Source organism: Phaethon aethereus (genome assembly GCF_964289735.1).
Source record: "Phaethon aethereus genome assembly, chromosome: 7".
NCBI classification, from domain to species: Eukaryota; Metazoa; Chordata; class Aves; order Phaethontiformes; family Phaethontidae; genus Phaethon; species Phaethon aethereus.
In genome coordinates, this window is record NC_138583.1 from 27,415,332 (window position 1) to 27,442,273 (window position 26,942).

The 26,942-nt window shown below is 44.5% G+C and overlaps 1 protein-coding gene across 3 annotated transcripts in view; it reads left to right on the forward strand.

Annotated features, from left to right (window-relative positions):
• NEURL1 (neuralized E3 ubiquitin protein ligase 1) overlaps positions 1-26,942 on the forward strand; it is a gene marked incomplete at both ends in the record, with an annotated part of 166,705 nt that overhangs the window by 100,951 nt on the left and 38,812 nt on the right. For all 3 annotated transcript variants that reach the window (XM_082002193.1, XM_082002194.1, XM_082002195.1), the window contains 2 exons: positions 604-845; positions 5,412-5,733. In XM_082002193.1, coding sequence (XP_081858319.1) covers positions 604-845; positions 5,412-5,733 — 564 coding nt within the window. The remainder of the gene's footprint in view (positions 1-603; positions 846-5,411; positions 5,734-26,942) is intronic.

Consider the following 26,942-nt stretch of genomic DNA (forward strand, 5'->3'; position numbering starts at 1 on the left):
AGAGAGGAGAATGGATGGTGGTTGGTGGAGGAATCCAGGTGGGTTATTGCTGAGTGGAGCTTGAGTATAAATTAACAATCTATGTGTCTGAGCTGGCACTTGGCACAGGTGGATAGGACAGCATTCAAAGACACATGGAAGCATGGATCGATGGAGTTGCTGCTGCAAAAGAGGTGTGAGAGAAATGGTTAAGGTTGCGTGGGAGTCATCTGGAGGTGGAAGATTTTTCCCCAAAGTGTGACAGCTTTGATACAGCAACTTCACACACGCTTTGCTCCAGTTTTGGAACCAATTCTTGCCTTCTTTTCTGCTGCGTGGAGTCAAGATGGCCTGTGATTTCAGTGCTGAGCTATGGTCTCCATGTTGTGCTCTGTACTACCAGACCATCCAGATGGGAGCTTTCAGTATCCTCGTAGACTTTTATTGTTCAAGATGCCCTAGAAACCCTTAGTGATTCACAGAGTGAGGATTTGACTAACTTTTATTTTGATCTATAGTTCTCCTCTGAAGTACCCCTGCTTTTTTTTTTTTTTTGCATTGAAAGTTTTTCACTTATTAGTCACAGCAGATTTGAAACCCTTTTTTTATCCATTCTGCTTTCAGATTCCATAGGTGGGTCGTTTTCAGCTTCCTCCCACAGATGCCACCACAAGCAGAAGCACTGTCTCCCCATCCCCCAGTGTGGAGCTCTGTCCATCAGCCCTCTGCTTTTCCATCCTCACACAAAGGGATCCCAGATCATCATGGACACGACGCAGAAGGCGGTGAAGCGCCAGGCTAGCTTCTGCAATGCCATTACCTTCAGCAACAGGCCCATCGTTATTTATGAACAAGTCAGGCTTAAGGTGAGTAAACAATTCCTTCTTCCCTTATTGCCATGGGAGCTGCTCTGAATGAATGTTGGGGTGTACCAGGCTTTGGTGCTTGCACCAGATCTTTAGCCATTCCTTGAGAAGCACAGTAGTCAGATCTTGGCCTGATCAGATCTGTGATCTTTTTTTGTACTTCTGCTTTTGTCACTGTAGTTCTTGGAGCCATTGGTACAGACTGCTGTAGAGACTGGGAACAAAATGGAAATCCGTGCTCCAAAAGAGCTATCTCGATGGTGAACAAAAAACAACAGACTAACTTGAGATTGCTTGGAAAACAGCAAGAAAAAAGGGCTGTATTGGTCAGCCGGAAAGGCAGCAGCCTCCGTATCTCTGTAGCCTCTAGGCTTTGAGTGCATCCTGCAAAGGAATTTTACTGGGCGGGCTGAGGTGGGGGTGAGGAGTTAGTTAAGGAGCTCAGTTCCACAGCCGGTACTTTTCTTCCAGTAAACAAGGCGGCAATGAGGGCTGGTCTCATGGAGGTGGGAGTCAGCTTTTCCAGAAGAGGTGAAAAGGACCTGTAAGCAAATGTGCTTGCTCGCAGGAACAGTAAAAGGATTTGGCTGAAAGGATGCACAGAGCAGTCCGTGCAGTCACAGTTGCGGTCTAAGAAAAGGATCTTTCTGGTGGTCTGCTGACTGCTTCGTTGAATCAGTCGCCTGATAGCGTTAAGGTCAGAGGAGAGAACACTGCAGGCATCACATTTTTCTTGCTGGCGGAGGCTGATTTCACTTCCTTTGTGTCTCTGGTAGCCAGGAAGATTGAGTTAGTACCCCGTGTGCTGCAGCTGGTGTGGGAAGTTCAGCTCCTCTAGGGCAGTATGCCTCCATGTGCACCAGGAGCTGCTTTCGACGAAGAAATTCATCAGTCTGCTTAGGAGCTGAAGCATTTCTTTAGGCTCTCAGCACCTTGAAGGAGCTTGGGGCCCTTTAAACTTCATCCACAGATATTTTCCAATCTTTATGCTCTCTAGTTTGTAGGGCTGCATTTCATGCCTTTCACTGGCACAAAGTAGGTCATCTTCTTTGGCAACTTTGGTTCATGGCACACATGAAAGATCGGCCTGCAAATCCTTCATTACGCACAGGGAGTTTTCCAGGAGGCTTATCTGCATACAGCTACTGAGTCTGAATGATCCTGCTGTTGCCCATTGCTACAGCAGAGTATTGGCCTTGCCTGCCTCTTCCCTGACAGCCAGCAAAGGAGCAAGAAATGAGGAAGATGCCTCCTTTTGAAAATATAGAGAGATTTCAGTGATTTCAGGCCCAGGCCCATAGGTAGAAAATCCCTCCTACAGGTTTGTTGTATTTCCTGTGGAGCTCTTACTGCTTCCGTTCACGGTGGAAACCCAGCAGGACTCAGTCACATTGACTAATGGGATTTTTTTCCATGTTGTCCAACAGATTGGACAAACAACTGCAAAAAATGATTTAGGAGGAGATGAAAGTAGCATTTCGTTTTTCAAAACACCATCAAAGATTTGAGTGGGTTTAGTGGTTTGGGCAAAGGTTCTGGGTTATTTCTTCCTCATTCTGGAAATTCACACTTGTTTATCACTGTATATTTTAGGAATTTAGCTTGCATAACATGTGAAGAATAGACATGCAACTCTGCACAAGGGATTTACAAGCAGAGCTCCTGCTGAGTCCGATGGGAAGTCAACAGGTTTCAGCAGAACTTGGGGATGGATGGAAGGAAATATGACAACATCTTTGCTTTTATGATAAGTCCATCCTGCAATTGCCTAGTTATTGTGTGTGCCTGTGGAAAATGGCATCTTAAACTTTCTTGCCAGCTCAAGGCTAACCATGAGCCCAATCATTCAGGTCCTGTAAAGTCTGAACTCCCTTTGGAAAACTAGAGGAAGGAAGTCAGGAGATTTCATTCTAGGTATTGTATCTCAAGTTTTATTCTGAGATTTCTTTGCAGCTTTGGGAATGCCATCAAGCAGCCAGATTTCTTCTTTCTTTGCCTCCAAGATACATGTCCCAGTATGGTTTCTTCCATGTACTTCAGGGCACTGCTAGGGAGTGGAGTGAGGTTGTCAAAGGTGGTACAAAGCAGTAATGAGCAGGAACCTGAATATGTGGAAGCGGACATGGCTTAGCAGTTTGGATGTAGATTGTTTCTTTTCCTTCCCTTCTGGTACCCGGTGGGCCTCCCAAGCTTTTCTGCTAGCAGTGGCTGCTGAAGAGAGAATTTGGTCCATCATTAACCATTGCCTTTTTTAGCAAAACTGTGTACCTTTTGTCCAGCTGTGTCTAATTCTTGGCAGGCTTTTTACTAGATTTTAATTTGGATATTAGTTTGACTGTGGTCAAACTGTATTGAGAACTGTTTATAGGTGCTGATTAATACATGGAACATGTGCAGCCTCGATTAGCATAAGAATATTTGCTTCATGTGGCCTGTGATTGCTGTGAAGTATTGGCAAGAGACTGTGAAAGTGTAAATTGTACAAATAACAATGAACCCATATTTATCTCAGACCCAAAAGCTTTTAGGGCTTGCAGTAAATTTGCTACAATAAATAATCCAGGCCTCTTCTTGGAGTGTGTGTATATTCCCTCTTTTTTCATGTGCATGCCCCATGCAGCCCTGCTTCCAGTGGGGACATGCATAATCCCATCCCACCCTGGCCAGGCATATAAAACAGCAGATCTGCTTCAGTCATTTTTAGTGCCACCCCAGTGTCCATCCCACATGCCGAAGCTTCCCATCATTCCTGGGACTGAGGTCAGTGCTCAGCTGTTTCAAGTAAACAGTTTAGGTGCTTGGCTGGACTGAGTAGGGATAAAGAGCCGCACTCCCGTAACTGAGGAACTGTTGACAACTTTTTTCTGAAGGTCTGAGTTATTTTCTCTGATACTTTAAATGTAAAACAGAAATCTCTAGGCTTTGAACAACATCTTTGTTGTGAGATTGTTGTGCCCCTGAGGGCACACGTTCCAGATTTGCCTTGGAGAGGGACAAGGGAAACAAAAAATGCAGTATTTACAAATGTGATTAGAGGAGAATTCAAAAGTCCAAAGAAAATGTCTTGGAGAATGCCTTGGTGAAAATCCTGTGCTTCCAAGATGAGACACGAGGGGCTGCTGCCAGGCTCTTGAGGACAAAGTCCTGCAGTAGTGGACAGTTCAGTCTCTGGCATTGCCACTCATCTGAGCTGTTAACGCTTTGGCAGAGGAAGAAATTACACTAAGGTAGCAAGTTTTGTGTGACATCTGGTAGGTGGTACCTATCCATGTTTCCATGTCCTGCAGCCAAGAGTGAAATTACCTGAGGCTGCCAAGGCTTTGATGGAAGAGGGCTATCTCAAGTGCTCTCATGTTTATTGCACGTTCAGTGCATGAACAGAAACACCAATTACGTGTCAACGGTCTTGTAGGAACTGTCCTGGCCCCACATCAAAATTGGATCCAACATCCTTAGGTGTTTCATTTCATATTCTGAATGCTGACAGGAATCCCTTTGAGAGGAACAATTCCCAGCAGGTTCATACTCAAACAACAAAAGGAGAGAAAAAAGTCTCAGAGGGCATCATCTCCACTTGGGGACCATACTAACCCTGGAAGACTCCCTGCTTCCATGGGAAGAAAGAGACCTTGTAACTGGGTGGTGTTTTGGATGTGCTGCATGTGTTTAGGACCTGTTGCCTGCTCCCCTTGGATCCCCTTCAGTCCAGGGTTCAGTTTGTGTGAGAAGCAGCTGATGACTCTGGAGGCATCTGTGATCCTTTTTCCTGCAGTCTCTCAGGTAGATATGACACATACACCATCCCAAAAACTCTAGCAGATGTTCCTGACCCCAGACACACTGAGTAACTGCATACTGACAGGTGGGGTGTAGATGTGCCCAACATCATCTTGAAAAACACCACTCACGGCTGAAATACATAGATTTTCCCCAATCATAAGACAACATCTATCATTACCTCCTAATTGTGTATTTAATGTAGCTAAATACTTAAGATTGTGCTTTCCCACACACAAGTTCTGTGCTGCAAGGCTGTGATTTCATCCAATCTGAGAAGCTAAACAGGGGTAGGTCTGTCACTTACTTGGCTGGGAAACCCAGAAAACCCTATGGTGGTGACTGTGATTCTGGAGCCAGTGCTTTTCTCTCAGGTCATGAGAGACCCCATCATCTGAGCATGATGGGGGAAGAGCTGTGCTGCTGCAGGTGCCGAGATAAAAGCTCTTACGGCCATTTTTGTCACATTTTGTGAGAGTATGATTTTTAGTCCAAAAAGAATTACCCTAGAAATAGAAGTGAGTCATCATGCAGCTGTAATTACATTTCACCTCTCCATATATATATATTTTTTTTTTATATGTGCATTGTATCCTAAGTGTGCAACATTGCTGTTTGCAGCTGATAAAGCTACAGCAGTGTTTGGTGGGTAAAATGTTTCCTAAATCTGGTGGGACTAGATTTTCCTAATCTGCACAGTGGCCGTCTGTGCTTGATGGCATAGAGCCAGTAGTGTGTAAGTGGATGTTCAAGTGCCAAATGCTGTAATTGCTGCTGTTATCTTTGCAGATCACTAAAAAGCAGTGTTGCTGGAGTGGGGCTCTTCGACTTGGGTTTACTTCCAAGGATCCATCGAGGATTAACCCTGACACTCTGCCGAAGTACGCGTGCCCCGACTTGGTTTCCCAAAGTGGTTTTTGGGCTAAGGCTCTGCCGGAAGAGTTTGCGAACGAAGGAAACATCATAGCCTTCTGGGTGGACAAGAAGGGACGGGTTTTCTATCGGGTGAATGACTCTGCTGCGATGCTCTTCTTCAGCGGGGTGAGAACGGCAGAGCCCCTCTGGGCTTTGATCGATGTCTACGGACTCACTCGTGGAGTGCAGCTCTTAGGTGAGTACCTGGCTCCAAACATGCAGGGATGATGCTGAGCCCTTCCCGCTGAAGGGCCAGCCTGACACTGCCTGTACCCCTCACTGTGCTGGGGCAGGCTCAGGGAAAAGGCTGTTGTTCCTTCCCAGAGCATCTCATGACCTCAGCCTGGATCAGTGAGATCAATGGGATCCCACATGAATGGGAGGTGGGAAACAACCACTACAGTATGGCTACAGAAGCCATTTGTAAATAAGTGTATTTCTGCTCAAAGATGTTTCTCTATCAGAGTGTAGTCTGGAGTGTGGCATATACTTTGTAAAACTTTCTTTTTATCTCATCTGCTGCTTTCCCCATGCCAAAATGGGGAAATACATTTTATATGTTGTGGATAAGTCCTTCCTGGATGGCCCTATTATGATTTCTGGCTGGTTTGTGGGCAGATTTGAAACATAGATATCTTCTAAATTACCTGTGAGAAGCTGTGGCTGATTTTGCCAGGATGTTGCTTTCACAGAAGAGTCTGATTCATCCTCTGGAGCCTGAACGTTGGATACACAGTTGGGGTTGGAGAACAAGGACTGCTGAGTGCCTGTGTCTTCTGCCATCCTCAGCTGAAGTGGAGATAGTTTGGCATTCATGAGGACTCAGTCTAGCCCCAAATGTGCAGGCTGTCAAGTATTGGGATATTTGAGTTTATATATCTTGGAGACTCTTTTCAGTTCTTCTAAGGACCCAACTTAAGGGGCACCTAGTTTGCTGAGGGACCAGAGGTGTCAGCATGCAGCCTGAGAGTTGGCTTTGCATTGTCACTGGGGGAGAAGTCACAGTACTTCTCCATGTAACAGCAGTTTCATGGGTCTTGTTTTCCCCATGGAAATGGTTAGATGGTACCTGCTGACCTTCATGAGCTGTAGTTCCTTCCAAAGATGAGATGATCTTGCTAGGCTGAGAGAGATCCTGGCTTTTTCCTGTCATGCAGCCTGATAATCTCTGTTAAAATGACATCTTCATGCTATATATCAAAAAGTTTCATGAAGTCTCTTTCTGACAGTTGTGCCTCCTTTCTGCACTGCTTGCTGTATTAAAAAACATGGTGGCAGGACTGCCCATACAAACCTACATGGCAGGGAAGAGGGATGTGGGTTCAGGAGATGAAGAAATGGGACTGACCTCTTGATGCAAAAACTGCTGGCCCAGGATTGCACAAGGCAGAGGAATTAAAGAACTTCTCGGCAGCTTTTTGCTTTCTTTTAGGAATGGAAAGATTTATCTTTTGTGTTGAATCAGCTTGAATCAGAGCCACTAGACAACTATTCATAGGCCAAGGTGGTGATATTTGAATTGGGATCTAGAATTTGGGCAAATGTCAGGCCAAGGGTTCAGTTAGGAAGAGCTTACAAATGACTCAAAGTCCTCTGGCTGTTCTTGTGAGATTTGGCACCTTGGGACTCCTCTGCCTGATTAATGAGGGCCCATAACTCTGGATTATGTGTTTTGTTTCAAAACACCCGAGAAATCATTTCCTATCCATCATCTGCCCCTGCGTTGTCCTAGCATCTTCCACATCCCCTTTCATAAGGAAAATGTGACTCTTGCCAGCCACTGACTTGCCTCTAGTCTAACAGGCTGCGGACTTTCCAGTGGGTATAAAGTCCCTGAATGAAGCAGGCAGCTTCTGAGTTTACACAGTTGGCGTGGAGCTCAGATACATATTTATAGCTTGTTCCAGCAGCCTTCAACAGGCATTAAGCCTAGCAACTGTGCTGAAACGTCTTTGACTTGAGTCCTCTCCATCTCCATTCATTATTACACAGCACTAAAAGTCAGAGCAGGGAAATCATCAGCTGTGTTGCCTCTGGATCCTATAGACATACCCGCTACAACGCTCTGCATGCCTGTTTTAGTGCAGCAGACCACACATATAGTACAGGACAAATTGCCAAAAGCTCCCAGGACTTGACAAATGAATTTCATAGCTTAGCTACAAACATATGGTTGAATTCAGCCTGGTATGGCATGCAGGGCATCTGATGGAGGCTGGGGATGCTGGAGCGTTTTGTTGAACAGAAGAGCCTAGCATTTCAGATTCCAGTTCAGTGATTTACTCACCCCCAAACCCAAACACATTCCTTGTTCTTGACCCTCACTTTTTTCCCAATGACGAGGGTTGCAGAGTCATACTGCTCCTCTGCACTGCCTCCATTTGCTTTTATGTGTATTTCACCCAAGAATCTGACCAAAAGCTTTATATTTTCTGGTGTCTGTCTTTGTTTATTGTAGAATTATTCTCCCCTCTACTCTCAATAATGTAACTTCACTTCCAAAATCAGACTTGCCTGAAAGAAAGAAGTGCAGCAGTAAGTCTTGTGTCACTGCAAATTCCCAGCTCTGTAGGGGAATGCACAGTGTGCATTTATGTCACCAAAAGTCACAACTTCCAAAACTTCACATTTTTGTTTTGCTTATCTGCATTACAGTAGCAGTTCCAGCCAAAATAAGGGACCCAGTAAAGCAGGGCAATGACCAAGTCTAGTGCCACTGTTCCTGTCTTACAGATTTAATAAAGAGAGACTTGACAAAAGGAAGCCCAAAGCCTGGGAGTGTTAAATGACTTGCCAGAGGTTATACAGCAATGTCACACGATTCAGGGATGCCATCAGCCTTGTTGCCCAGCTCAGTCTTGCCTCCCTCTCTACCAGCGTTGCAGGCATTGCATAACAGTCTGACATCACTAAATTGCACCCTGTGGATGAAAGGAACAGCTGGTTTGTACCTTAATTTCTCATTTCCTTCTGCTTATGGCTACCCATAGCATCAGCCTTACTGGTAATTACCCACATGTCATTACTGCTGTCAATGCACAGGTTTACATGGCTGTCGCAGATGTTCCTGCGTCCAGCTGCCCTTGCTGTATGCTCAGAAGCAGACCCCTTTAAGCAGCTGCTTTGCCTGCTTGGTTTTGTTCTGAAATAGGTAAAAAGGGCTTGTGTGGTCTACTGCATCTCAGCTGAGGGGAGGTCAGGAACTGAGTTTGGACCACGTCTTGCCTGTCACTGCTGGAGTGAGTCAAAATGAGAGACTGGCTTAAGTCTACCTTGAAGGTGGCTTCTGCGATGAGGTCCATGGTGCTCACACGCTTGGTCACAGATCAGAGGCTACTCCTTGCTTTCCTTGCCTCTTGCCACGTTATAGAGATGAAAAGGCTTAAATTCACCCAGGAATCTGGTCTCCTCTGACCACAAGGTCTCAACTGGTTTCCTGCCACAATGTAAAGGCCCCCATAGGGGAGGTTGCTGCAATTGAGTGCATGCATGTTCTGTGTTTTAGGGCATGAGTTTCAGCATAGATGCAGGCTTACATGACCTGTAAACATGCCCTTATACAGTGACTCTCCTGCCGACATGCTTAACTTGCAGGCAGGATGGTTTACAGCTCTGCTTCCCTTTTTGGGCAGCTAGTTTTGTACTTTTACATTCCAGGATAATTTAAAGTAATATTTACTAGAAATGTGGCTTAGCCTTATGTTATCACTTCAACATATACACATACTCATTCACACTTTAAAAAGAGTCCAAGAAAAATGGAATATAAGCAATCTGCTGCCTCGCTGCTATAATAAAGCATCAAAAAAGAAAGAACCAGCTGTTTAAATCCTGGGGTCTTCAGAGCCCTGGAGGAAGGATGGCAGCTCATGGGAACCAAATGGTGTTGTCTCACATTAACCTGCTTCTTTTAAGTACTTCCCCAGTGAGTCTGGCATAGCCTTAAGAAATGTTCATGTACACTTTCTGTAGACTCACTGCAGGACAGCAAGGGTGGCAGCTTTCCTCAGTGATGTGTATGTTAAAGCATAATGTGTGTTTTCAGCATTTGCCTGTACTTTTTGGTGGGGAGTTCCAGGTTTACCTGTTGCATGGTCCTTTTTCGAAAATTTGCCCAATTTTTTTGGCAGTGACATTGTAGCACAGGATTGCAGAATGGTTAAGATTGGAAAGGACCTGAGAAGGTCATCTAGTCCTACCATCTAGCATCTTTTATTTCAAAGCCCAACACATGCTCTAAAAATATGGAAAAATGGGACTGCAAAGAAATTATGATTTCAGCATACCCCTCTACCCGCCCTGTATTTCTGGTGGGGTAACACGAGGTTTGTTTATTTTCCTTAGCCCATTTCATTGCTAATATGGTCAGCAACCAAACCCCTTTACTGTTTATTTCTCTGTTCACGCTCTTCTCCCATCCATCTGTATTTTCATTCATGCAGTATTTTAAAGTAGTCTTGGTCTTTCACCAGCACAGACTTGGAAAACCAAGGATAATTTTATGTAGATTGGACACTGAGAGGCACCTGTTGAAAGCACAGCTTCACCACCTCTTGGAAGGATAAAATATGTGAAAAACTAGTAAAACCTTGCAAACTGGGAAAACTTTAAATGCATATGTATTAAATGTGTATGTATTAGATTCACCTGAAGTAGAAACAGTATAAATACATATTTCAGTCATAAATAAGTGTACAGATCATAGTAGAGTTAACTGGCAGTGCTGTATATTATATTAGATATTTGGGAAATCTTTTCTTTCTCCAGATCCCTTTCTTATTGCTTCATGTTTGCAAAGTATCAAAAGTCAAAATGTGAACTGATAATGGATGTAAACGTACCTATCTTGGGACTCAAGCTAGTGTGTATTTGACAAGGAAGTTGCACATTTTGTAGGGAAAGCAGGAAACGTTTTTCTTTCTTCACCCCTGTCAATTCTTAGGTAAATTGAATCTCTAGCTCCAGGGCACCTTTAGAAAAAACATTAAATAAGCCTCAAATGAGGTGGATTTATGGGCAAATTTCAGGTGTGAATGGTATAAGACTGATGATAAATCTAATTTATCGCATGCATCTGCAGTTTTACCATGTGGTTGTTACTATTTTATTTTCCAAGTGCAAAACTTATTTTCCATTGCCCACGGGAATCCATTTCTGTTGCTATTCTGACACATGCAAATAAGCAGACTGATCTAACAAGAGTGCTTCACACCAAACAAAATTGGATAATCAAGTATGACTGCAGTGTATTTTTATAGTGTATTGTTGAAAGTGGAAGCTATAAACTATTTACCCTCTCTGTGGAAGTCTGTGACTATCTGATGGAAACGAATAGTGTGTGTTTAAACAGAGTCGTACTTAATGAAGGCAAGATATACATGACCTGCAAACAGTCAGTTGTCATTGTTTTTCCTCATCTCCTACGGGGAGAGAGAATTTAAATTGCTCATAAAGTTTTATTGTCTGTAGCTGTTGTCTCTATGGCAGCTGCAGGAAGCTCTCTAACACTGCTAAAAATGTGAAAACAGTTTAATAAATAACTCATCTCTCACCATTTTAATTAATTCCTGCTTTGCCTTAGCACCTCTGGAGGAACTTACTTTTCCAGATGCCATAGGTACCCAGAAGTTAGCCCACAGCCCAAAGTAACTCCTTGTGCTTGAAGGTCTGTCTGTCCTCCAGGTCTGTCTGTCTTGCTTATGACAATAAGGCTGCCAGACACAGCACTTCCAAGCAAGCCAGAGCTCATCTTGGCCGCGTGAACACAGTGGCTTTTTTTCTTCTCTTTGTGTTTGATTGTGAACAGTGGAGAATTTGTGCCCGTGAGCCTGGGCTGGCCAGTGGAGGAAGGCAGCGTCTCCCTTGCCCTGCCCTGTCCTCCTGCTGCCTGCGCTGGCAGCGCTGGGGCATTCAGGCTGTGCAGGTGAATGGCAAAATACCAGGTAAGTCAGAACAGCTAGATGCCAAGTAAAATAAGGTCTCTGAGGGATTAGTGTTTCAGGCTTCACTGGGTCTCGATGAAGTGTTGAATTACGAAATTGCACACAGCCTGTGTGTGTTACATATATCTTTATCAGCGTTGCTTGTCGGTGTACCTGTTGCTTTCACCTGAACCACATTTGCCTTAGCAGGACTGCTTGTGGAACAGCTAAGGCATTGCTACAGGGGAACAGAAAGGACAAAATCTGGGACATAATGTGCTGTTGGGCACATTATATCCATAAAATATCCACATCAGCATCAGGAGAGCCTGCAAGTGAACCTGGATGAGAATAAATTTAAGAGGGATTATGCTGGCTATTATTGCCCAGACTGAGAAAGATGAAGACTGTGACAAGACAGAATGAGCAGTGGAAAAATAAATTCTGTGCTTTATAAAGTTCCTTTAGTTCTGGGAAGGTGAAATATTGTTCCTAACATGGGCAAGAAGGACTATATATATTATTATAATATTATATAGTATAATACATAATATATTTTATAATAATATTTAATATAATATATAATTATAAATAATATATTATGTATAATATTTTCCACGTTACCCATAAAAGCCCAAGGAAATATGAAAACTCTGACAATTGTAAGTGATGTTTACATTATTGGGTATGTGTATGCTGTAGTTCAGATGCTGACACTGAAAAGATAGGCCCCATGTTAAAAAAAGTGATGTCTTCACATTAAATATCTGTTGTGAGGATTGATTTGGCTGTTGCTTTAAGGAGGTAAATGTTGCTGATTTACACTAAGAAGTTTGTTTTGCCTTTGCTAAGTGTTGTTATTTTTTAGCTGAAGTGTGGAACCTGTAGTCTGGAAACAATGATTCCAATTAAAAGGGCTTTGACCTTCATTTACTTCTACTAAAGGTATAAATTACTGGAATAATTGGCTGTATACTGAATTTATTACACAGCTATAGCTAGTTACAGAAGTTTCTAGTATAGACAGGGCCTTAGAGGATAATAACACACCACTAATGGAGAAGAGTATTCTTTTGAGAAACATTTCAAAGAGTTCCTTAGCAAAGATTTTGACATTTTGATTTAAACCATTAGGATGAGATATCTATGCTGTTTCTTAAAAAAATACATTCTCTGAACTGATACGTTATGCTGCATACAATTGTATTTTCCTTAGCTTCTCTAATGTGGTTCCTATTGTAATTCTGTAAGTAATAAGTGTCTTTAAAAAGAAAGATGGAGAGAATATGTTGGTACAGGGAATTAATCTTTGCAGTTTCTTAATACCTTTCTCCAGAATATTCAGCAAAACAGTTTAAACTGTACAAACCTTGGTCTGTAATGCTGAAAGCTAATTCCTCTTCATAAAGGTACAGCTTGACAAAAAGAGTGCATTTATTCCAGTGTAAGACAGTTGGAGCTGGAGGTAAGTTTTGTATGTGAATTGAGTAGATGATCTGGTAAAAGTATAACAATTTATTGTGCTAATCTTGCAATTCCAGCTGTTCCAGCTGTGGAGGCCCTTTCCCCTAAGCCTGTGTGACAGATGATGGCTAAACGTTGCTTATATATTAAAACTGAACACCGTCTCTGTACAACACGTCTCTACTGGTGTGAGGTAGCACTTTGTCATTTCAATGTCTAATTGGTATCACAGCTGCTGAATATGCAATTTACTGTACAGAGAATATGATTTTGTTATTCCTGTAGGTGTCTGGGTTATTAAAAAAGTTTGACACCTTTAATAAAATTAAATTGGCTTTTCCATCTGTAATCAGCAACAGAGCTAAAAATGAGATTGCTTTGTACTTTGTATTCCAAAGTTTCCCTTTTTTTTTCCCAAGCTGTATAGGCAGAACTGTTGTTGAGCTCAGTCTGGAAATCCTTACCTATAGCTCAACTCTACTCTTAGTTTTAGCAGCCTAAACTTGCAGCCACCTGTGGATTGCCCTGGTTTTACATTGTGAACAGAATCTAGCACTGGGTTTTTACTCATTCATCACTTCTCTTTGGCCAAACACTGAGCAGCAGAAGTTCCTCCAGACCTTGCCTGGCTTGTCCCAAAGAAAACAAAACATTTTGGCTCAGGGAACCTGTTCTGATTCAAGCCAGGACCTCTCCTTCCATGCACCCTTGCTCAGGCCAGGACAAATGAGCCTCTCGGGGGGGTCTGTGTAACTGTAACTGTTCACAAGTGGCTGAAAGATGGCAAAAATGCAGGTGCTTATCATCTGCTTGTGCAGACTCAGAAGATCTTTCGTTAGTGACTCAGGTCTGCACTCACCGAAAGCTGCTCTGCCAGCACTGATGGTGCAGCAACACCCAGCCCAGTCAAGTACACAGTGCTGCCTGCCACAGCGTTAAGCTCTCACCGTACTATCAGTATAACTGTTTCTAAATTATGGCGCATTCTTGCATCAAAAAGTTATTGCCCATGTGTGATGCATAGGAGCGTGCCTGATACCTGCTACCAGTAACTGGCCTTAGACACCAAGTTTCACACTAAATCATGATGCTAATACATGGGCTAGAATGACCCATTTCTTCATTTGTGCCAAAGAGATTAATTAGTTGGGATTTCATAGGCAGAAAGAGCCTCTCTGTTCCTCAGCTGTACTTGACTCTTTTCTGATGTGTATGAAGTGTAATTCATATGACTGTGTGTCTGTACAAACAATAGAGTGCAACTTTGAGGTTGTCTAGATAGAGGATATATTGTGTCAAACGAAAGAATTTCTTAAAAAGCAAAAATTTTCAGTGGTCCTTCTAGGGCAAGAAAACACAAAGGCATTGCTGGTGTCTGGGACAGGGGCTGGGGAGAATGGGCGTGTGCATGGAGGACGGATCCCTGTGCTGCCCCACGTGTATGTGTGCTCTTCCCTGCAAATCTGCTTCACCCCATGCTGGAGGCAGAGCCTGAGGCTGAGTGGGCCCTTGGTCTTGCACCATTCTTCTGTCCTCAGCTTGCTGCAGTCTTCTTCCTAGTCCTGGCTATAGCCTGGGGCACGCACACTGGCTCACTGAAGGTCCACTGAATCCAGTGTCCTATCTCTGACAACGATCAGCATCTCTAGGTCCTCTTTGGAAAAAATTTCTGCAAGTACAGGTGTTACTTTCTCCTGCCTTTCATCTTTAGTCATGCTGAGCTACTACATCTGATCTCCAAGGTATACAACCTGTGTTGAATCAACTCCCGATTTTGATTCAGGTGTTACATGAGCTCTGCTTATGATGCAGCTGATCCTGCAAGGTGCTGTGCTCAGTGAGATGCTGGGCTCCTCTCTCCTTCTCAGACATTTAGGAAAATCTGGATCGTGCATTCGTCTGTCACACTCTCTTAATTACATTTTCATAATACGCTCTTCTGACAGTATTACATGTTTCCCTTATGTTGTGGCATTTGATGAAAATATCATCCCTTGTACTGGCATGCGCTAGGTAAGTGCTTCGTCCTATTTTCCTGGGAATTATATCAGAGGACTATTGGCAGAACTTTGCAAAATTTATAAAAGACATTTCCATGTATATAGGGTAGAACAGTATGTCCAGTAGCGACAAGTTTTGATTCTCATCCATTAGCATTATTTTGATGTTAAAGGCCTTTACAGAAAAGAAATTTCTATACCATCTGCTCCTACTAGATTTTGAAATTAAACTTATTTGGGATTGGTAAATTTTTAGTCTGTAGATAGGGATAAAAGGTTGATAAATCAGATTGCTGATTTACAAGATCACAAATCTTGTGCCACTGGCTATGGCTGGTGTGTTTAAGAAGATGAAAATCTCTTATGATGCATCTGGCCACTAGTGTGACCCTTCACAGACAATTAATTCTCTTCAGGGGAAAAAAAAAAAAAGTTTAATTGCTCTATCTTCTTTTAAGAGGATAAAGACCACTCCAGAGAAAAAGCCTTTAGAATCCAGTAATCCTATTCCCACGCTGGTACCATGCCAATAAATACTGTGCCACTTGCATGGAAAGATCTGAAGCCTCCAAAATGTTTAATGCAGAGTATTCCCTCTTTCTCTGCACACCTGAGTCTAGAGGACCCCAGCACCTCAGCCGTGTGTTTACTTGAACCAGGAGACTGATGACAATTTGTTCAATGTGTTTCCATAGACATTTTTATTTCCTCCTCATTCTGCACTGGTGGTACCCTGGTTGATTTTCTTTGCTGTCTTTGGTGTCTGTAGGCAGCAGGCATCAGCAGACCGCTCAGCATGGCTTGTGTGAAAGCATCTTTTTGACAAAAGCACAAGTCCTGTTGGTTTCTGCTCCTGTTTCTAGGCCTGGTTGGTTCTAGCTGGATCTGATTCAATGACTGTACACTGGAGTATGCGCATGTCTGAGGTGAGCCTTGATGTTGCTTGCATTTGTCAAAACACTTTTTTATTGCTTCGTTCCTAACATGGTAGAGCCTGCAGATCTTGACTGTAATGCTGCTCGTCCAGGTGGAAGGAAATTGGCCTCATGCTGAAGGTCAGTGCTAGAAACAGTTGGAAAGAAAACTGAACTGATGGAGAATTTGACTGTGGAGCTGCAGGGACAGGCAATTTCACCTCAGCCCAATTGGCTCACTCAAGAGAAATATATAAATAATTTGGTCTTAGGCCATAATCACTATTATGACTATTTGTATGATAATTTCTAGTGCATCAGTTTTGGATGTGAGACCCAAAAGACCAATGCTCCATAAAAAACAGGTAAGTTCCAAAGTGTCAAAGTAACAATCTAATGGTGATGCAGAAGGTGCTCTACATTGGCAGGCTGTGGTGGGTTGATGCTGGCTGGATGCCAGCTGCCCACCAAAGCTGCTCTATCACTCCCCTCTGCAGCTGGACAGGGGAGAGAAAAGATAACAAAAGGCTCGTGGGTTGAGATAAGGACAGGGAGAGTACACTCACTGATTACTGAAATGGGCAAAACAGACTCGACTTGGGCAAATTAATTTATTACCAATCAAATCAGAGTGGGATAATGAGAAATTAAAACTGAACCTTAAAACACCTTCCCCTCACCCCTCCTTCCTGGGCTCAACTTTACTCCCAGTTTTCTTTACCTCCTTCCCACCAGTGGCACAGGGGGACAGGGAATGGGGGTTACGGTCAGTTCATCACACATTGTCTCTGCTGCTTCTTCCTACTCAGGGAGGGAGGACTCCTCACAGTCTTCACCTGCTCCAGTGTGGAGTCCCTCCCATGGGAGATGGTCCTCCATGAACTTCTCCAATGTGAATCCTTCCCACGGGCTGCAGTTCTTCATGAACTCCTCCAGCCTGGGTCCCTTCCACGGGGTGCCGTCCTTCAGGAACAGACTGCTCCAGCATGGGTCCCCCACAGGGTCATGAGTCCTGCCAGCAAACCTGCTCCAGTGTGGGCTTCTCTCTCCATGGGGTCACAGGTCCTGCCAGGAGCCTGCTCCAGCATTGGCCTCCCACGGGGTCCCAGCCTCTTTTGGGCATCCACCTGCTCCGGCATAGAGTCCTCCCCGGGCTGCAGGTGGAGATCTCCTCCAGCATGGAGCTCCATGGGCTGCAAGGGCACAGCCTACCTCACCGTGGGCTTCCCCAGGGGCTGCAGGGGAATCTGCTCTGGTGCCTGGATCCCCTCCTGCCCCACCTTCTTCACTGACCTTGGTGTCTGCAGGGCTGTTCCTCTCATATGTTCTCACTCCTCTCTCCCCCTGCACTTGCCATTTTTTTCCCTTTCATAATTATGTTATCCCGGAGGCGCTCCCACCATTGCTGATGGGCTTGGCCTTGGCCAGTGGCAGGTCTGTCTTGGAGCCAGCTGGCGTTGCCTCCGTTGGACACAGGGGAAGCTTCTAGCAGCTTGCAGAAGCCATCCCTGCAACCCCCATCACTACCAAAACCTTGCCATGCAAACCCAATGCACAGGCTAAGGGATGAAAGCTGATGGAGGAAAAATTCAAGTGGGAAGCAAAATACTATTTTTTAAAGGTGTGTAGTTTCCAACTGGACAGATTACCCATTCTCAGTTGCTCAGAAAAGACGACTATGTAGGTTGCAGGGCCTGAATTCAACAGGATGGTTAACTACTTACCCACGTCTTATGCATATGTAGTCCTATCTGGTATGCCAGAAATCAGGTATATGCTTGAGTAAGTATGTTAATTCACATTCCTAAAGATAGCCATGTGCTTAAGTGCTTTGCCTGATCTTTTTCTTTGCCATCTGCTTGTTACTGGGTTCTGTGCAGGGCTTGCTAGGTCAAAACCAGTGGTCTGTGGTTAATCAGTAATCAATGGTTATGCAGGGATTAGGCTCTGTGCTTAATGGTTTTTCTGAGAAGCAAAGTCTTTTAGGAGCAGGAGGAGAGAGATGAGCATGAGCGGGGGGCTGGGACGCACTGCTGAAGTTGGAAGGGAGGTGGAGAGGTTGCCTCCCAGCAATGCTTGCTTTTCTTGGAAAATTTGGCTAGTTTCTGTGCAGGAAGATTTAAGGAAGGGTATAGAAGCATGAGGGGAGCAGGAAGATGAAAGCATGGAAACAGGGTGAACTGCTGTCTGAAAGCAATGGAAGATGGACAGATTTGGCAAAGAGAGATCAGGTTATATTGATTGGGAAGGCAAGAACAACCCAGTGGTCAAGATACAATCCCTTTCTTGCCTGGTTTCTTCACTCATGCGAGGTTCACTTGTACATTCGATTTACACTTGTAAATCACTGGCTCATTTTGACTTTGTCTTGGTAATTCATGACCCAAAGGCTTTGGTTTCCCTTCCCCCCCCCCCCCCCGCCCTTTATCTGGACAGTGCAGGGTGTTAGATGTGTTTGAACTGTTTTGTGTGGGTCTGTGGATGCCTGGCATGTTCCTTGAAGATAAGTGATCTCTTTTATAAGGTCAAGTACATACTACTGACACTCTCTCAATCAAAGAGATCATGAAGATACAGGAGAAAAATGACACATGGGGAAATACCTGTCAGATGTGTTTCTTATGTCCCGAATTAGATTGGTGGCTTTTTGTTCTGCTCTTGATAACACCTATTCCTCTTTGTACAATGGGTCTTTTCATGATATAGTTAATTTATTACAGAAGTCTTCTGCTAATAACAAACATTGACACATCTATCAAAGGGGTGTTTTTTTAATATACGTACTGAGTGCAGTATTTCCTGCAGAGGGTTTAGTTACAATGGGCAACATAGAAAAATAATGCAAATTAATTGCAAACATGACTTTAAAAAGGACTAGTTTTTGCTGACCTGAACAATTTCTGTGGGCAAGCCTGACTTTGGTTTAGCTAGATTCAGAGTGAGCTCAGCTGACACTTGATTTACTTTAAGACTTTTACTGGCAACCACAAATGTGAGGAAAAAAAAATATATCTTAGCCCCTCTCTGAGATAGGCACAGGGTAAGTGGCAGCCACTGGAGAAAGCCAGGCAGCCATCTCTCCCTGGCTTTATCAGAAGGGTGAAAAACAGCAGTTCTCAAAATGTTCTGGGTAGACTTAAAGATAACTTCACCATCACTCCTGGAGATGTGTCGCTGTTGGTTGTTCTGGCATAAGTGTTGCCTGGGGCATATCACATTACAACTGCTGTCCCCTCCTCAGGTTGCTCCTATTGGCAGCTATTTGACCAACCTATTATTTTATGGTATATTTAGTTCTCTTTTATCTTTCCTCACTGTCAGTCTCTCCAGCCCAGTAATCATGTTTTCTTCTTTACCACAGCCTCCGTATCCTGCTGTCATTCTAAAAATGCTTCTGTGATGTTAAATCTTTTCCAGTTATATGATGAGAATTAATTCATTCTGACAGAGCCACGAAAATCTGATTCAATTCCTTTTTTTGGTATCTCAGTCACAGTCCTTGATCACAAATCAGCATGAGTCAGAATTTCCCAGGTTATTATTTCCTCAGAAAGGCTGATTGCAACCCTGTCTACATATTTAATATCCTTTTTCTGACTGCAGTTGGAGCCGAGCAGTTGAGGCTGCAGTGATTTTGTTTGGAGACCTGTCTGTTGTTTTTGCATTTTATGCCACAGGTGGAAAAGGTGACACCAAAGAATATCCCAGACCAGTGTTGCAGTTTCCCATCATCGGGTGGTTGAGTGCACACTGGCTCTACAGCATAAAGATGACTACCGAACCTAGCAGGATTTATTTCTCTGGAAACTAAGAAATTTTGTGTCACAGGTGAGGAGGGAACACACTGGTTTTATCAGCTTGTGCCAGGACATGAGAATTCAGTAATGTTGGGTTTTCAAACTGGCCATATTGTTCTGAGATCTGCCAAAACCCCTGAAATGTTTCAGATAGGTAGGTTTTGAGTAATTTTGGGTTCAACTGGTTAAATGAGTAGCTTATCTGGAGTTACTGAAAGTAGACCAAAATGAAAAATAAGTGGGAAATACTCTCTTTAGGGCCCATATCATTCCTTTATTCTCTCCAATACATGTTTGTCTCTCAAATTTTATGTCTGGAGGCCGGGACTGTGTTGGATGCCCAGTGGAGTGCCATCAGTCTGTTCTTCTGCACTGGGCTGTGCTGTGGCCAGGAGGGGTTTGGAGGCACAAGGAGGTTTCCCTTTCCTTACACAGAGCCTTTGGCTCTGGAAGCAAACGCAGGAGGAAATCCTGCTTCCACTCGCCATTGTACCTCTCCTTATTGTGAAGGATGTGCTGTTGGCTGAGCAGCAGCTGAAAGGGCTGCAGGAAGGAGCAGGCATTGCTTCTTGCAGGTCACAGGAGGCAGGTGAGATTTCTGACCCTGCCCCAGGGGGTTCGTCGCTGCACAAATTCATTGTCCAGCTTGAAGACTAAGGAACCATTTCTATGTTTTCCATTGATTGCTGCAGTTTCCTTTTGTGGTTCTCTTGGGTTCTTCAAATAGAGCAGTAGTAGCTTTAATACCCACTTGGGTTTTTTGCTTGTTTGTTTGTTTCCTACCAAGCTCTAGGAATATTTTTTTTTTCACATGAAAAGAGGGAAAAAAGTGCCCAGACAGAGACTGGTCCATTATTTTTATGAGGGAAGAATAATTATTAGGATTTAATTGTGAAGGAAAAGCAACCAAGCACTGCCTGCAGGGGAAAGCCTTTACACACTGGTGTGAGTACATCAGATCAATAACTAATGGTTAACAGGAAGGGACAAAAAGCCATCCTTAATTTTAGTGGTAAAGGATTCAGCTTCCAGTGCAGGCTCAGATTTCTCATCTTCCTGAGACAAATCACACAAGTGCCTGCTTTCTGCAGGATGGAGGTACTGCTTTTCTTCCTGACAGGGTACTGTGGGTTTGAACTCCTGTGAGTTATTAGACTCCTCATGTGCTAAAGTGGGCAAGCCAAGCTACTGGTCCAACAGAAGTGCCTTACCTTTGTTTGACTGGCGTGCTTTGCGAATGTGTTTCTGTCAGAAACATGAATTACTGTTTCATGATTCTATTTTGTTTTGTGTTGCATATGCCAAAGGCTGCTTTGTGATGCTCCTACCCTGCTAGATACAACTGTTAGTAAAGCCTAGGTGAGTGAACTCAATTTCCCCTAAAGTTTCCAAACAATTCTAGGCATTATTGGTGAGGATAATTAGGCTAAGATGCTTGTATGCTGGGCAGAACAGGTGGCCTTTGTGAGGCTCCTGCATTATTAATCAGCCATGTAATTTCCCTTAAGTGACAAGGTGCGATTGCTTTTTTTAGGCCCAATTGCATCTTCCTGCTACGAGCAGAGATGAGACCCTCTTGCGTGCAATATTGTGAATTACCCATTTGGGAAATGAGGATGCTGTAGGTTGGAGATACTGCCTGGCAGCTCGCACGTGACCTGGAGAGACAGCCAGATGCTGAATAAGCAAGAATTTAATTCTTCCTTCCCTTTCTTCTTTCCACATAAGAGACAGGTTTGTTTTTGCTGGAGCTTTGCCTGTGTAAAGGCTGCAGTGTGGAGCCAGTGTGTGCCATCACACTCAACCTTTGGCATGTCAGAAAGAAGCTTATGGTGGGGGCAAAAAGTCTTCTCTGACGGTGGTATCTGCTGAGTGTGCATGTAGGGCAGGGGGGGAGCTGAGTGTAGGCGTACCGGCCGTACGTTAAAAGACTGGAAAGTAAACTCCTCACAGATGAAACAAATGTAGTACTCTGATTTAATACAGCCTAATAATTGTGCTTCAGATGCCTTATAATGAAGAACAAATCAGCATAGTCTGTGTTAAAAACAGAGTGATAGCATAATAAACATAACCGTATTGAACTCAAGGAAGCATAAATCACTTGTAATTCAAAAGCATTATAAAAAATAATTGTGATTCACTGCTGAACTCTCTTTTACAGTCTGTGAAAACTTCTAATGTTTGCTTTCAAAAAGGCATTTCTCTTAAGCAAAGTTGTTTCAATTAGCGGGAGTGGTAATGATCCAGAATACAGCTGTGTGATGTTGCCTTTTGAGGATCTCTATGGCTGCCATTTTCATAGCGTGAATAGTGATGCTTGGTGTTGGCAGAGAAGGTCCTGCAGATCTGAGCTCCAGCAGTTGGAAATGTTGTGTTTTGCAATACACCCCCATTCCCCCAAACCTACCATGATGTTGAATTCCATCCACTTAAAACAGAGCCTATGTTTAACAATAATTTAAATCATTATCCTGCCTGTCAGCTCAGAGTTAAGGGGCTATGCAACTGTGATTCTCTGTTTAGAAACTGCCTGGAATAATAACTTTCAGATGTCTCAAATATGCACCACTTATCTATAACATCTAAATACAAATGTCTCCCTGCTGAGCAAGCCTGACACTGTTTACCTATTGTGTCCAAACCATTCCAGAGGGTTTGCTTGGTGTGGAGCGGAAGGCCCTATATCCGCAGCAACGACAGCGCTGTCAGTGTAATGTTTTTCAACTCCTCCTCACCTTTAGGTGACTGCAAAGAAAGAAACAGCCTAAGCCCAGGGGTGACAAGTGAAGAATGTCCCTGCGTGTGCATCCCCCCCTCCCACGCCAAGGGTAAAAGTGCATTGCGAGCCAGCCCCGCACTCTTGCAGATGGGATGATGCTCATGCTGTTGGGTCCCTGCCAGCCTGCTGTGAGATGATCCAAATGCTGAATCCTGCACGCCCTGGGCATTCTGGGGCTGGGCAGTGTCGAGGCGCTGTCGCTGGCCTGGGGGCCCTGGGCTCTTTCTCTGCGTGCAGACCTCAGTGGGACCTGTCAAGTCTCATTGAACATCAGGCTCTGGAACTGGCTTGCGCCATATGCTCCCCGCAGCCACGGCATGCCAAAGATGCGGGCCATGCAGCCGGATGGCTTCACTGCCACCCGGGGAGCTGCCGTGCTGGATGCGGGCACTCAGCACATCCCTTGAGGGGCTGCAGGGGTGATGGGCTGTGGTGTGGGGCTGCCCCTCCACCTTGTCCATGAGTAATCAGAGCAGGGAGAGCTGGAAAAAACCCTCCTTGCCTTGCGACGGCTGACCTGTGGCTTACAGGGGCTTCCCCATGATGGCTTTGTCAAGCTCTCCTAAAGGCATGGAGTGTCTCATACCACCCACCACAGGGAAAGAGAGGAGCTTCATCCCCATAGCTGGCACTGGGCGCCGGAGGCCTCTGCAACCTAATGGCATATGCTACGTAGCCTGAAAATTTCCTAATGCATCCCAGGGAGCCCCATGCAGTACTTGGGCTTTGCTTCCTCTGGGCACACAGAGCACCCTTAGCTGGTGTGCACTGCCCTGATGCAGTCAGGGAAGGTTAAATAAGGAGAAATGACAAGCATTTAATGCATCTTTGCATCATCTTTGGTCCCTAGGTGAAGTCTGAGTCACAGCTCTTGTTCTCTATATCAGAGCTATGCAAATGTTATTGAAGTTCTTCCTGGGGCTCTTAACCCTTTGCTCTCGGTTAACTCCTGGATTACCTGTTGTCCAGCCCCTGCAGTGCTGCTGCTTTCCTCATATTGCACAACAGCAGATTGTCTGAAATGTATGCATTCTGGGCATTGAAATTTGCTGTTACTTTATTAGTTCTTGTAGAAACTGTGAAAGTTAGACTGTTAGCAGCGGCCAGACTTGGTACCAGATTGTTTTGCAAGGCTATGGTTATGGAAGCAAGCCTTCCCCCATCCAGTTTGGACAGCAGTTAGCATGCATGTTGCCTCCGCAGCCACCCAGGGCTGCCACAAAGCAGTACTGCTGATCTGCTGCCTCTGTGGCCAGGTTGAGCCTACGATAGTGTTCTTCAGAACAGCTGTAATTAGTGAAGTGTGCATAGCATTGGCTGAGCTCAGAACATGGTTTCGTCTTCCTTTTTCTTTTTTTAATCTCGGCTTCCTTGTAGGGATGTGGCTTGGAGAGGAGTCCTTTATAGCTTGCTCTCAGCCTGCTCAGGAAACCGTGTCGGTGAGGTTTGGTATCTGATGGCTTTCTTCATGCAGGACGCCTGCCTCCATGCACATGAATATACAGTCCAGTTTACTTGCTTGAAAAGCTCAAATTGTGTTTCTGTTCTTCATGAAATATTCATCTGCTTGGATGTTGTAAGCCAGGTTTTTCTGGTGGTGGTGTGTCTGGACAGAAGCACGCACAAGGCACGTGGCTCTGGTGCTGCTCAGCTTGCTGGAGCTGCCTGTCCCACCTACTGGTCTAACACAGTGGTGCTTGGGGAGATGCGCTGCCTGAGGAGCCGCACGGCTCTGCCACGCTCGGAGAACAAGATGCTCTGGGGCCACCTTCCCTCCACTCATCCTCCCGCTTTGTATGGTTGGGACTCTATCTTTGTGGTATGGGAAAGAGCAGCATGCAGGACCCACGGGCTCCCTGCCCTCAAGGTGGCTTCTCCTGCATGCTGGCTGTGCATAACAGCATCTCTTACACCAGATGCTTTTTCAGCGTCTTTTCACCTCCTGAGCAGCTCTTCACTGGCTTTCCCACCATCACCCATGCCAGAGGGCCTGGAGCAAGTTAGCACAGCAGAAAAATTTCATACGTTTAACCTGTTTATCCATCACTGTGCTGCGTATCTGGGCTTTTTGTGTGTGACAGTTAAAAGCCACATACATCACTTACACACAGAATATCGTATTTACCAGGCGTTCTCTGATAATGCTTTGCAGCTTGGCTACCTGTGCAGGAAAATAATTTGCAGGTACCAGAGTTGCCTTCATGCTGTTTGTTGCTCTAAATTTGTACTGAGTGTTTGCTGCCTGGACAGAGAGAAGGCTGCCATCCCGCATGCTGGCATCTCAGATCTCTTCAGTGAGAGGTGACCAGTGACGTGTTTCTTCCCAAGTGGCATCCCGAGGTGACATGACAGAATGACAGACAGATGGTGTTAGGTTGTAAAAGAAGCACTGCTGGCCAAAAAGGTATAAGCCACTAGTGTGAATCCGTGTGATCAGGTCCAGCCAGTCTCTGTAAGGAGCCGAGGCTAGTTTCGTTTATTGGGGGTGGGAATTGTTTGCTATAATAAACTAAAGGTTCAAAGCTGAATCGAATCTCAGCTCCTCCAAAACCCCCAGTGCTGTCCGATCTGGTGTTTTGATTACCTGAGCCCATTTTAAATGCTAGCTCAAGCATCAAGCCCTCACATTTCCATTTAGCTGTTCAAGGAAAACAATTTTAATACCTACTCAGCTATTCATCAGGATTAGGCCCTGCTGGACTAGTTTGGATAACATGCAAGCTAAGTGCAGTGCGGTCCGAGCCTAACTTGGAACATCCAGCCGCACCAAAAAACATTTGCTTCAGTAACTCAAGTGCATTCCTCAGCCCCCACTCTTCATGCCACTGGCCGTGTCCCGTACCAGGAGAGGAGAGGCTGGGGAAGAGCCCGCTCTCCTGTTTTTCCTGGCCCTAATGGTAATGGGGAGAAGCAGAAATATCAGCAGAAAATATGTGCTTTTGGAGCTTCCACCCCTGAGCAGATGTAGATACAGAGGAGAAAAGCAGCCGCATACTTGGGCGCTTACCCAGCTGCCCCCCATGGCAGCAGCACCTCTGCCCATTGCTCACTGTGCGCATCCCCATGTGCCCTGGTGCTGCAGCATGGAGCACGGTGGCCTCCCAAAAGTACCTCTGAGGTTTCAGTGGAGCAGGAGAAGTTAATTTGTTCTGTATTGTGTAAGTTTAGATAGCTAGTATACTGCTCTGCCAAGTGCTGAGGGAAAAATTCCTTGTTCCACCTTATATATATGTTTCTTGGAGTAGCCCATGCTGAACTGAAAGTCCTTGGCCACCCAGCACTGAGCAAGGTTTCATGTTGGCGCTGAAGATGCAGGTTTGCTGGTGGCTTCAAGACTTGGGGATGCACATGGGTTTCCTCTCTTGTCCACACGTCTGCATGCAGACATCAAGAAGTTTTGCTTACTTAATCTCCATGATTTAGTGGGAAAATGCTAGAAAATCTTTAGAAAAAATAATAATGAATAGAAGTTGAATAGATTATGGTTGTTTTCATGCTGTTGCTGCTGGCTGGCTTTTCCCTATCGAGACTTCACTGGAAAACATTGGAGGATTCCTGCAAGAGGCTCAGGCACCCAAACAAATTTGGACATTTAATTGCTGCAGTGGTGAGGACCTGTCAAGGGTGATGCTGGCTGCGTTCTGTGTAATCGCTGAGATCTGGAAGTGGGAGCTGGAAATCCCATAAGAATCTGGTTTCTTTAAGTACTTTGACCCTTTGGATTGGCTGTGGAGGCTCCTGGGACAGCAAAATTTATGTAAGACATTTTGCAGTGTCATCTTTTTTTTCAGTTTTAGGAAATGTTGAGGCTGGATGGAGTTCAGCAGGGTGAAAGGGATGGTTCTCTTGCATTTAATAACTGCTGCTGCTTGTTTCTGAGGCACATCAATTGCTTCACAAGGGAAGGCAGGGTAGTATCTGCTTTCTATCTGGTAGGACAGCAACCATTTTAATCACAGAATGGTCTGAATAAAGATAAGTTACTGAATCTTGTAGAAATCTTGATGGTGAGACAAAGCCCTCTTACTAACTGAAAATAATAATGGCTTTTTGAAGCTCTGTGTATAAATACTTACATATCTCTCTCTCTATGTATGTATGTATAAAAGCAAGAAAACAAACAAAAAATCTCCAGACAAACACTGCACAAAGACCAGAAATCTTCCAGACTCTCACAGTTTTCATTAAAGCAAGGGGAAAGTAATACATTAAATTGTTCACACTTTTTTCAGTTGTCTAGACAGTGCTATACTGAAATAACACAGTGTGTCTAGCTGAAAAGGGAATTCACTTAGGACTGTGGATCCCATGCAGACAGCAAGGAGGAATTGCTGAAAAGCTTTGGAGAATGGTGAGAACAAGCTGTCAGCTGTCCCTACCCCTTGGTGCCATCCTTGGCACCATGTCCATGGGAGAGAAGAGGAGTTCAGCTGGGACCTTCAGCACATTCAGAAAATAGAAATTATGCAGGAGAATGGGCCTCATCTCTGCTTGTCTGAAAAATAGAGAATTACCCATGTTGAAAGT